General features: G+C 51.5%; 1 protein-coding gene across 1 annotated transcript in view; it reads right to left on the bottom strand.

The window, feature by feature from the left end:
- DIAPH1 (diaphanous related formin 1) overlaps positions 1-12472 on the bottom strand; it is a 111743-nt gene that overhangs the window by 61618 nt on the left and 37653 nt on the right. The window contains exons 5-11 of the mRNA XM_075900019.1: positions 7697-7827; positions 7450-7536; positions 5968-6031; positions 5015-5154; positions 4770-4878; positions 4438-4548; positions 1354-1472 (exon numbers count right to left, since the gene is read on the bottom strand). Coding sequence (XP_075756134.1) covers positions 1354-1472; positions 4438-4548; positions 4770-4878; positions 5015-5154; positions 5968-6031; positions 7450-7536; positions 7697-7827 — 761 coding nt within the window. The remainder of the gene's footprint in view (positions 1-1353; positions 1473-4437; positions 4549-4769; positions 4879-5014; positions 5155-5967; positions 6032-7449; positions 7537-7696; positions 7828-12472) is intronic.

Below are 12472 nucleotides of genomic sequence, written 5' to 3'. Positions count from 1 at the left end.
TGCAGCCAAGAAGGCCCCAGCTGTGTTAGTGCAGGCCAGCATGACCCCAGCCCTAGCTGCCGACGGTTAACTGGTTAACTGATATAATTTTAGCCATTAAAACAGTTAACCGGTTAAATGGCTATTTACAGCCCTACTCCACACAAGGCCTGGACAGCCGTTTGGCATGGCTTCTCCTGCCTAAATTCTTACTAACAGACATATTAGGTCTGCTGGGGAAGACGTTCCATGACACTTGACCTCCAGCTCCTAGCTCACTTCTTTCCCTCTAGGACTTGGAAAAGTTATTCCGACTCCAGCTTATTTATTCCCCAAAACTGCAAGCAACAGAGTGGGAAAGGCTCAGCTGTGCAGGGCAGACTACCCTCCGGGGGACACACACAGAGAAGGGGTAATTCCCCAGAGGGAGGTTTGGCATGGCTCTGTCTATCTAGGGTCTCATTCCGTGTGGGACAGACGAATGGAAATACTCTACTGCCGTGTTTCTCAAACTGTGGGTCCCTCAGAGGGGAGTTGCGGTATCACAGAGCTTGAGAACCCCTGCTCTACTTAGTTTTTGGAAAGCAGCAGTTGTTCCAGGTGCCCTCTGGTGGCAAAATCCAAAACAGCCAAACTTTGGGAAGGGTGAGATATTGGGTAACTGTCAGCAAACCTCAATTTCACTGGACAAGCGCAAAAGGGACAAAGTATTTCCATTGACAAGTGAAATGTACTGACTGGCAGAGTAAGGAACAAGCTACTTGAGAACTTGGACTTTTCTATTTACTTGGTACATTTTGACATTTGATGTCTGAATGGTTACAAAGCTTCGCCTTTTTGAGTCTCAACACCTATTGTCAGCTGACCATCTTATTTCCCACAAAAATGCTTAAAAAGTTAGTCAAATCATCCATCAAAATGATAAAAAACGAAAGTTAGGCTCTGCCGTGCCTACCCAAAAGAGGGACAAATCACATCATCTATACCAAAAAAATATATCACGAAATCTGAAACTGAAGTTTCTGGAAGAGAGACAAGCTGCCTCCCACAGCCTTCCTCTTTTGCTCATAACCCCAAATCCCGAGCAGAGGATCAGCCCTTCCGCCAGGGTTTCACTCTCACCTCTGCAGGCTTTGCCTGGTGGGTCAGAGGCATCCTACAATGTAATGGGCAGCTCTGCCCCAAACAAGCCCTGGATCCATGTGGCCTGATGACAGGAAGCCCAGCTGGGCCCAGACACTCCCTGACCAGAGGAAAGACCCTCAGCCTCAGAGCCTTCCCTTACATGGAGACGAGGATGGTGCAAAGACTGGCCCCCCTGGGGATACCCCTGCCCCAAGCGCTCCCTCTGCCCACTGAGCAGTGGAAGGATATTCCATTTCCATGCGAATGTCGTCAAGGCGGCTCCTGAGGTCTTCAGAATCCTCCTCGCCATGCTCTTCAAACACAGTCAGCTGCACCTTCAGCTCCTCGTTCTCCAGTTTCCGCAGCTCCTGCCAACAGCACAAGCACATCCAAGGAGGCTGCCAGAAGCTACCCGGGCTCTGCTGGGGTCACTGGAGAGCAGACTGCTTTTCTGACGGCCACGTTAGAGCCCAAAGGAATGTAATGAGCATTAATGTGCACACAAGTCTGCTGGAAGCCCGGGAGAGCACAGGCCAGCATGCAGGCAGAGGCCCGCCAGCGGTGGCATGAACTCACAGCCACAGAAAAAGGGGCCACGCTCTAGGAGCGCTCCCACAGATGCTTGACGGCATGTGCAGAAGTATCACTGTGCAGGCGATGTGTGTGTGTGGGGGGGGGGGGGGGGTTCACAGTGGGCTCAGGGCTGGGGCAGAGGGTCACTGGATGCTGGGAAGTGAAGGTTCTGGGGTGGGGCCAAGGAGGAGCAGTTGGGGGGTGGGAGAAGGCTCAGGGCTGGGGCAGAGGATTTTGATGCAGGGTTGAGGGCTCCAGGATGGGCTCACGACTGAGGGCTTAAGGAGGACGCAGGCGGGGTGAGAGCTCTGGGGTGGGGCTAGGGACGGTCTCAGGGAGAAAGCTCTCTTCCCAGCCACAGGGGGTGCCTCTCCCTCAGCAGGTCCAAGGGAGAGGCTCCTCCCCTGCCCGCGTGGCCCTTGACAGGCTGCCACATGGGAACTTACGGGCACAGACCCAGGGATGCAAACACCAAAGGGAGTGTGATCATCATCCAACTGACCCTGGAGGCTGGGTAAGTAGGAGGGAGGAGGCACTGACCAAGAACAGGGCTTCAATACAGCCCACATCATTCCTGCAGCAAGGGTCTGAACACAGAACAGCCACACTGCATCAGACCAGTGGCTGATTTCGCCCAGGACCCTGTCCTCTGACAGCGGCCAATGCCAGGTGCTTTAGAGGAATGAAAAGGAATTTGAAGAGCAGCTAGGCAAAAACTCAAAACTAGCAAAGTATTTTTAAGTCCGTCAGAAGCAGGAAGCCGGCTAAACAGGCAGTGGACGATCAAGATGCTAAAGGGGCACTCAAAGACGGTATGGTCACTGTGGAGAAACTAACTCAATTCTTTGTGTCAGTCCTCCTGGCTGAGGATGTGAGGGAGATTCCCGACCCTGAGCCAGTCTTTGTAGGAGACAAACCTGAGGAATTTTCCCTGACTGCGGTGTTAGAGGAGATTTTTTAACACGTTGATAAGCTAAACAGTAACACGTCACCGGGACCAGATGGCATTCACCCGAGTTCAGAAGGAACTCAAATGGGAAATTAAAGAACAAACAACCGTGGTTTGGAGCCTTTAAATCAGATTTTGTACCAAATGACTGGAGGAGAGCTAATGTGACACCAATTTTTAAAAAGGGCTCTAGAGGTAATCCTAGGAATTACAGGCCAGTGGGTCTAACTTCTGTACTGGGCAAATTGATTGAAACCATAGTAAAGAACAGAATTGTCAGACACATGGATGAACATAAATTCTTGCGGGAAATGGTTTCTGTAAAGGGAAATCCTGCCTCACCAATCCACTAGAATTCTAAGAGACGGTCACCAAGCATGTGGAAAAGGGGATCCAGTGGATATAGGGTGCTTAGATGGAACCCTTGGCTCTTAAGTACAGTCAGCTGTCATGGGATAAGAGGGAAGGTCCTCTCCTGGACTGATAAGATAGGAAACAAAGGCTGGGAATAAATGGTCAGTTTTCAGAATGGAGAGCGGTAACTACAGGTGTCCCATAGGGCTCTGTCATGGGACCAAGCCAATTCAACATACTCATAAATGATGTAGAGCAAGGGGTAAACAGCGAGGGGGGCAAAATTTGCAGATACTACACAACTGCTCAAAATAATTAAGTCCGAAGCAGACTGTAAAGAGCTTCAAAAGGATCTTACAAAACTAGGTGCCTGGGCAACAAAACAGATTAATTTTCATGTTGATAAATGCAAAGCAATGCATATTGGAAATCGTAATCCCAACTCTACGTAGAATATGAATGGGGACTAAATGAGCTGTTTCCTCTCAAGAGACAGATCTCGGAGTCACTGTGGAGAGTTCTCTGAAAACACCCATTCCGCGTGCAGCAGCAGTCAAAAAAGCAAACGATGTTGGGCATAATTAAAAATGGAATAGAGAGTAAGACAGAGAATATAAATCCATGGTACGCCCACATCTTGAATACTGTGATTTCCCTTTATAAAAGCTGTGTTGACTCTTCCCTGGCAAATAACGTTTATCTAGATGTCTGATAATTCTGTTCTTTCCTATAGTTCGACCAATTTGCCCACTAACAAAATGAGGCTTACTAGCCTGTAATTGCAAGGTCACTTATGGAGTCTTTTAAAAAAATTGGCATCACATTAGCTTTCCTCCAGTCATCTGGTACAGAGGCTGTTAGTGATAAATTCCATACCACACGTAGGAGTTCTGAAATTTCACTTTTGAATTCCTTCAGATTTCTTGGGTGAATACTATCTAGTCCTGGTGACTTGCTCCTGTTTAATTTATCAATGTGTCCCAAAACCACCTCTACTAACACCTCAGTATGGAATAGCTCTGCAGATTGGTCACATAAAAAGGATGGGTCAGGTCTGGAAATCTCTCTGCAGGGACCAATGATGCAAAAAATACATGCAGTTTCCCTGCAATGCCTTGTCTTCCTTCAGTGCCTGGATGGCCCGGTGGCCCCTGATTGGCTGGCAGACTTCCTGCATCTCATGACCTTTACATTTTTGAACTTTGCTAGCTGCTCTTCAAATGCATTCTTTTTGGCCTGCCTAATGAGATGCTGTACACGACTTGCCAGAGTTTATGCTCCTTTCTACTCTCTGTAGGACTGAACTTCCAACAGGGAAAGGATGCCGTTTTGCTGGATTGGGAAGAGCCATACGACTCCATGGCTACTGGCGCTTTTGAGCAGTACCAAGTCCTGAGGCAGTGGCTGCCGTCCTCACTGAGGACGGCTCCCCGCAGGAGGAGGTGACTGCTCCTTACCGTAAGGACGTGCAGCAGCCCAGAACGCATCAGTTCACTTCGAATGTGGACTCGGAAGTCAAGCTCATCGGCGGGGATGATAAGGGCATTGATCAGCTGCATGCAGGCTACCTAAAACAGAGAGTTTCTGCATCAGACTGAGCCAGGCCTTTTCTCGTCATCAGGCAGAACTCCATTCCCATCAACCAAGGGAGTGCTACAAACCGGGAGCTATCAAACACACGGCATCCGACACCCTCCCTCCCGCGCCCTGCTCGCTACAAACAGAGCAGCCAAACTGCTGGAGCTGACACCCCCAGAGTACAATGCCCACAACCCGAGAGGTGAGGTACCTTCAGTGCCACGGAGGTCCTGCCCTTTAGACCGTCCAACAAGGGACCAAATCGCTCCACCTCCTCCACGTCCGCTCGCTGAGTCAGCGCCTCCAGAACACGCTCATGCCTGAAACAGCAGGAAGAGAGACTCAGCAGCTGCCTGAATTGGGGGTGGGGCGAGAAGGGAGAGAAGAGGGGTCTCCAGAGAGGCAAACGACTGCCCCGTCTAGAGGGATGGGGCTCGCTGAGTCTGAGACACCTACATATCCTCAGGCTGCGGCAGGATACAGAGAGCAGACAGCAGCTTCACAGCATCTATCATCATGGAAGGGACTTTGGGGTCAACAGCTCTCACCAACAGCAAGATCCCCTCCTCAGTTTCTAGCATTGTCTTGATTCCAAACTGTGGGGGGCAGAAAGGGGGTTAGTGCACGTGGCTCAGCCAGCCAAGCAAGGAGCACAGTGAGAACCGTCTATGGCTCAAAGCTGAGACTGCTGTAAGGCTCAAGGCAGGCCACTTCCCCAGACAGTGCAGATGGCAAGATGCTTGGCCAACGTCTGTCCACACAGCCCTTCCATCCTTTCAGAGGGGAGACCAAGGAGGAGTTGGGGGTCCTAAATGATCGATGCCAGCAAGAAGAAAGGGGCTTGGTGGGATCCCAACGAGCGTGCATAGGGAGAGAAGTGTCCAGAGAGAAAGGAACCAAAGACGCTAGCAAGGAAGCCGAGAGCGCTCACAGCATGTGTGACCAAGGAGGAGGAATGGAGAAAACAGAGGGCCAGGGCAGTTTAACGGATTAATACTTGGTGCCCAGAATGCCTGCAAACGGGAAGGGGAATGAGATGGCTTGGGGCATGAAAGGGAGGCTGGAAGGAAGACAGCGCTCTCGCGTATGAGCAAGCAGGAAAGGAGATGGGAATATCGCAGGGGTACAGCAGAGAGGATGATGCAGGGCAGAGGAAAACAGAGCGAACCAAGTGCTCCAAAATGCCTGCAAGAGAGAGGCTGGAGAATGTACACTAGGGCCCAGGTGGGAGATGGGGGAAGGGCACAATCCGAGGGGGAGGAGGCAGCGCGTGAGCGAGTGTTTACTGAAGAGTCCATCCCCATGTCCCTAACACTTCTGGGGCTAGCCCCACGCTGCCAGCACTGAATCCACGAGGAAGAGAAGGCGACAACACTTGGATGGGCCTAGGCCGAGGACAGGGATCTCACCTTGTTGTTCATGAAAGCCTTCAGGCATCGGATGATCTCGTGTTTGCTGCGCGTGTCATAGGAGCTGTGAGGAAGGGAAGTCAGCTGATGAACAGTCACATGGAGCACAGCACGCCCCATCGTCCTCCCCCCAAATAAAGGGCAGGAGGCCCACAACGTTCAGGTAGGACCAGGAAAGAGCTGAGGTGTCCGGAGCAGTACTCCAACCTCACTAGACGCCCCACCCGAAGACATGAATTCAAAACCAAGACAAGGCAAGGCTGCTCCATCTCCTGGAGAACCCCCCCACCCACCATCACCCACGTCTTGCTCAACTTTAGCTTCTGCCCTCCCCCGCAAGTCACCCCACAATTGTCAAGCCCTGTTCATCTCAGCCCACTGAAGACCTCTTTTGGCAAGCACCAGACACAAGCACTGCCCCAATGCCATCTCTTCCCCCACACCCCGCCGGCCAGGCAGTGAGAATGCCCGGCCCCTGGCTTTTGCTTGTTCTCCCGCCATCTCCAATCAGCCAAACAATACGGACATGCAGTAAAAATCCTGCTGCCTCACAAGCCCCTTAGGGTTATAACCAGGGCTCGCCAGCCACACGCTACTGGGCGCTGCGCATGCACTGACTGCGCTGCACGGGGCTAAAATCTACTTGCCACGGGCGAGCCCTGGTTATAACAGCTTGCCAATGCAGCAGGCCAGGGGTTTGCTTGGCTCTGCAGAGTGCTGTGCATAGTAACTTGTCACTCCCATAGCTCTTCAGCCACACTTCACAGAGACGGGTCAAAGGCCCACTGCCCCCGTCTACCAGAGGGGGAAGCTAGAGTCAGTGGCAGGGCGAGGACAAGAACCCTGGTTTCCTAGTTCCCACACTCCTGCCCTAACCAGGAAAGGGAGAGGGCTCTGGAGAGACCCTGTGCTAATTCACACATACTGGTGATGGGGGTGTTTTCTCTATGGCTACGTGGATTTAATTTAACTGGAGTGTGTCCATAAAGCAGGCAAAAAGGAGAAAGAATGGCTGCAGACAGCCACCAGTGAGCACACACTGACAGCTGTTAGGGGACAAGGCCAAAACTGTCTGCTTTAGTGACTGGCTCCAGAGCTGGGTCTGACCAGGCTGGGAACAGGCCTATGGGCCCTGAAGAACAAAAGCACTTTTCTGTTCCTGCTACTAAAAGGGAAACTCCCCTGGCTTTAGCAAGGCTGCCTGCTCCCAGGCCTTGCAGGGGGAAGAACTGCAAGTGCTCACGCTCTGGAGACACTGAAGAGCAGGCTAGAGACACATCTACCAGAGATGCTCTAGACGGCACGTGGTCCTGCCGCAAGGGAGCTGATGGCCTCTCGAGAGCCCTTCCAGTTCTAGGGTTCCAATCTGCAGGATACGCAGGGTGTTGTGGGGAATGCTCAGCGCCGGATGCCTGAAGGAGCACTCAGAGCCAAGGCGGGGACATCCCAGACACACAGCACTTTCTAAATAGCGCCCCTCACCTGGGTGCCTCGTCCTTCTCGTCATGGAGTCTTTTTAATATGTCCAGCAGGCAGTTGAGGCCCTCTGCCCCGAAATTCTGTACCCAGCTGTAAGAAACAGAGAGACGTTAGCAACGCATAGAACTGAACATCACCCGCCCGCCTCTCTCCTCTGCTCCACCCCCAGGCCCTGGGAAGAAAGCACTTAACCCCCTTGCTTGTAGCTTCAGTTCCCTGCCTGGTTTCCTCTGCTCCAGCAGCCCCTTACCTGACAGGGTTGTTGTTGAGTGACACTCGAAGAGACTCCAAACAACTGAGCAACTGGGCGTCCCTGAGGTTTGATTTCAGCTCCTGGATATAGATCATGGCGGACTTGGAGCTCTCCTTCTGACTCATGCCCTACACACGGAGGAAAGCACAGGTCATCAGGCAAAGGAACTGCGGCTACAGCGCCAGGACACAGAAATGGGCTCTCTGGCACGTGAGCGGGCGCACACATGCACCCTCCAGCTCAAAGGACTGAAGGGTGAAGCTGGGCTGGCTAAAGCTTTCGCACCAGTTACCTGGAGTGTTTTAAACCCACGTCTGACGGTCAGAGGTATTTCAGAGTTACCTCTCTCACCATTCTCTCTTCCTCCACCCACCGCGCTCAGGGGCATCAGGAGGAGGTAACGACAGAGGGGAGCAGCAATCAGTCTGAGGAAAGCACAGTGGGGCCTGCGGGTCCTACAGGAATGGCCATTCGTTTTCAGGCCATAGCCAGTGGCTAGAAGGGGTAATGTTGGCGTTGCATGAGCTGATGGGTAGGTGAAGTGAAGGAGGCTTTGTGTTTGGGTCAGTGGCCCCTTGGACATCAGTGCATTCCCATGCTCTTCACTGGGGTTTTCAGCACTGGTCCTGTGGACCAGGCCTGCTCTTCCCCCTCAGGTTTTGGGGTAATATTTTGAGGAGATGGAAGGGGTTATCTGCTAGTCCGATAGCCAGGGAAATGTTCCTGGTTCAGTCACTCTCGGGGAGGGGTGCCAGGGGTGTGCCCAGCAGCAGAGTGGGGGCTTTCCTGTTTATTGCACCCAATGTAGCGTGTGAGATTACCTGCCCTGTGGGCGGGTGGCGTGTGTGCACATTCGGTGCAAGGAGCTCCTGGCCCTCAGAGACCGAATTCGGGCTTTGGAGGCCAGCGTGGCTGAACTGGAGGAGCTGAGGGAGGCTGAGAGGTATGCTGATGAGGCTTTCTGGGACACTGTAGAACTGTCCCACCTCTGGTCAGACAGCACCTGTGCCGCTGAGGAGGATGAACGGCTCAGGGAAGGAGACCAGTCAACTGGAGCAGAGGGAAATGATCCCATAGCTGGGTCCCTCCTTCCAGAGGACGCTATGGTCTCCTCTCTCACTGAGGATACCTTTCCGGGAGGGAACGCCCATCATTAGGAAAAGGCCGGTGTTAGTAATGGGGGAGTCGATCCTTAGAAACATAGATAGCTGGGTTTGTGATGACCAGGAGAACCATATGGTGACTTGCCTGCCTGGTGTGAAGGCTGTGGATCTCTCGAGGCATCTAGACAGACTTATGTGTAGTGCTGGGGAGGAGCCGGTGGTCGTGGTACCTGACGTAGGGAAGGCATGACGTGGGTACCAATGACTTAGGGAAGGCTAGGAGAGAGGTTCTGGAGGCCAAATTTAGGCTGCTAGGAAAGAGACTGAAATCCAGGACCTCTATGGCAGCGTTCTCTGAAATGCTTCTAGTTCCACACACAGGGCTAGGTAGGCAGGCAGAACTTCAGCGTCTCAATGCGTGGATGAGACGGTGTAGGGAAAAGGGGTTTGGATTTATTAGGAACTGGGGACTTTTGGGATTGGGGGAGCCTCCACAGGAAGGATGGGCTCCACCTAAACCACAATGGAACCAGACTGCTGGCACTGAACATTAAGAAAGTCGTAGAGTCGTTTTTAAAGAAAGGGCTGGGGGAAAGCCGCTGGGTGCAGAGCAGTACATGGATCAGACAGACGCATCTTTCTGGCAGTTCAGTTCTGTAGTTTCCGCACCAGAGCCCTGCTCTTCAGAGTTCTGAGCACACGGGCAGCACTTCAGATCCTTAACCCTTGGCTTGTGGGCTGTAGCTAGTTTCAGAAATGGCAAAGAAAGTACCAATTTGCATTTTGTTAAGTCTGCTGTGAAAGTGTCAAAACAAACATGTGCCAGGTCATCACCCGGGCCTGCTGTAACACGAACTATATGGCAGAAAGGGGAGTCAAGCAAAGCAGGAGACATACCGCTCTCCGTCAAGGAATTCAGCCACCAATTTAATGAATGCATTCATTATCTTTTCATTAGCATGGACACATTAGCGAAGCGGACAGGGGACTGCAGACAGGGGAGTTGAAGAGGGAGTTGGGCAGAGGGAGTGACTGATGGTGATGAAGACCCGAAGCGCTTGTGCCAGTACTTCTCCTGTCTCCTCCACCTGTGCCTGTATCCAGACAGAGAACCTGAGCATGGATGCCTCTACCCAGGTCCTGGTGTGGTCTTGCTGTATTTGTGGCTTGCAATTCCCACTGAGTGATCTCCAGGCTGGGGGAGACAACCGTTGTGAAAGGTGCCTGCTGGTGGAATCTCTCAGGCAGCAGGTGGGAGAGCTACAGGAGGAGGTGGCCAGGCTGAGGAGCATTCGAAGCCATGAGGAATTCCTGGACAGTATTCCTGTGGAGTCCACGGAGGTCACTGTCGTAGGATGTGGGACTGTTGACCAGCCACTTATGGAGGAGGCAGTGGTGCAGGGTGAGCACTGGCAGCTGGTTACTTCTGGCAGCGGGCAGTGTTCCACCCCTGCTCCTAACCCTCCCACTGTGTTACATAACCGTTACACTTTACTTTCAGCAGGAGACAAGGAGTCACCCCCCACAGTGGAGGAGACCAGGCCTTGCACCACCAAGGTTGAGCAGTCTCCTGCCACCACTGCGAGGAGGAAACGTAGGGTAGTGGTGGTTGGAGACTCTCTTCTGAGGGGAACGGAGGCACCCATCTGTCGCCCTGACAGCTCATCTCGAGAGGTATGCTGTCTGCCAGGGGCCCGTATCCGAGATGTTACGGAGGCATTGTCGAGGATTATCCGGCCCTCTGACTACTACCCCATGCTACTCATCCACGTGGGCACAAATGATACTGCCAGGTGTGACACTGAGCGGATCAAGTGTGACTACAGGGCTTTGGGAGTACTGGTGAAGGAGTTTGGAGCGCAGGTGGTATTCTCTTCTATCCTTCCTGTCAAAGGTAGGGGCCCGGGCAGAGAGAGGTGCATTCTGGAGGTGAATGCCTGGCTGCGACGATGGTGTCACCAGGAGGGATTCGGCTTCCTTGATCACGGGGTGCTCTTCCAGGAAGGACTGCTTGGCGGAGATGGAGTTCACCTTTCCAGGAGCGGGAAGGCCTTGTTTGGACACAGACTGGCTAACCTTGTGAGGAGGGCTTTAAACTAGGTTTGTCGGGGGCAGGTGAGCAAAGCCCACAGGTAAGTGCTGAATGTGCGGTACTGGGAGATGGGTTGGAAATGGGGGGGACTACGGCCTATAATGGCAAGGAGAAAGGAGGGTCAGGGCACAACAGGGAGGCAAGATCAAATCAGTATCTTAGATGCATATATACAAATGCGAGAAGTATGGGTAATAAGCAGGAAGAACTGGAATTGCTAACCAATAAATACAACTATGATATCATTGGTATTACAGAAACCTGGTGGGATGGGACGCATGATTGGAATGTTGGTATGGAAGGGTACGGCTTGCTCAGGAAGGACAGACAGGGAAAAAAGGGAGGAGGGGTTGCCTTGTATATTAAAAATGTACACACTTGGACTGAAGTGGAGATGAATGTAGGAGATAGCTGTGTAGAGAGTCTCTGGGTTAAGCTAAAAGGGGTAAAAAACGAGGGTGATATCATGCTAGGAGTCTACTACAGGCCACCTAGCCAGGTGGAAGAGGTGGATGAGGCCTTTTTTAAACAATTAACAAAACTATCCAAAGCCCAAGATTTGGTGGTGATGGGGGACTTCAACTATCCAGACATATGTTGGGAAACTAACACAGCGAGGCACAGGCTATCCAATAAGTTTCTGGACTGCATTGGAGACAACTTTCTGTTTCAGAAGGTTGAAAAAGCTACCAGAGGAGAAGCTGTTCTGGATTTGGTTTTAACAAATAGGGAGGAACTAGTTGAGAACTTGAAAGTGGAAGACTGTATAGGGGACAGTGATCACGAAATAATAGAGTTCATGATCTTAAGGAAAGGTAGAAGGGAGACCAGCACAATTGAGGTAATGGATTTCAGGAAGGCAGATTTTGATAAGCTCAGAGAACTTGTAGGTAAGGTCCCATGGGAAGCAAGACTGAAGGGAAAAACAACTGAGGAGAGTTGGAAGTATTTCAAAGGGACGTTGTTAAGGGCCCAAAAGCAAACAATTCCGCTGTGTAGGAAAGATAGAAAATATGGCAAAAGACCAGCTTGGCTTAACAAGGAGATCTTGCACAATCTCAAAATAAAAAAGGAGTCTCATAAAAAATGGAAACTAGGACAAATAACAAAGGATGAATATAGGCAAGCAACACGGGAATGCAGGGGCAAGATTAGAAAGGCAAAGGCACAAAATGAGATCAAATTAGCTACAGGCATAAAGGGAAACAAGAAGACCTTTTATAAATACATTAAAAGCAAGAGGAAGACCAAGGACAGGGTAGGCCCACTGCTTAGTGAGGAGGGAGAAGCAGTAACAGGAAACTTGGAAATGGCGGAGATGCTCAATGACTTCTTTGTTCCGGTCTTCACCGAGAAGTCTGGAGGTGTGCCTAACGTAGTGAATACAAGCAGAGAGAGGGTAAGTTTAGAAGATAGGATACACAAAGAACAAGTTAAAAATCACTTAGGAAAGTTAGATGTCAGCAAGTCACCAGGTCCTGATGAAATGCATCCCAGGATACTCAAGGAGCTGATAGAGGAGGTATCTGAGCCTTTAGCTATGATCTTTGAAAAATCATGGCAGACAGGGGAGATTCC

This window comes from Pelodiscus sinensis, chromosome 17 (genome assembly GCF_049634645.1).
Source record: "Pelodiscus sinensis isolate JC-2024 chromosome 17, ASM4963464v1, whole genome shotgun sequence".
NCBI classification, from domain to species: domain Eukaryota; kingdom Metazoa; phylum Chordata; order Testudines; family Trionychidae; genus Pelodiscus; species Pelodiscus sinensis.
Note: the sequence above shows the minus strand (reverse complement) of the source record. Positions and strands in the feature narration are given on the sequence as shown.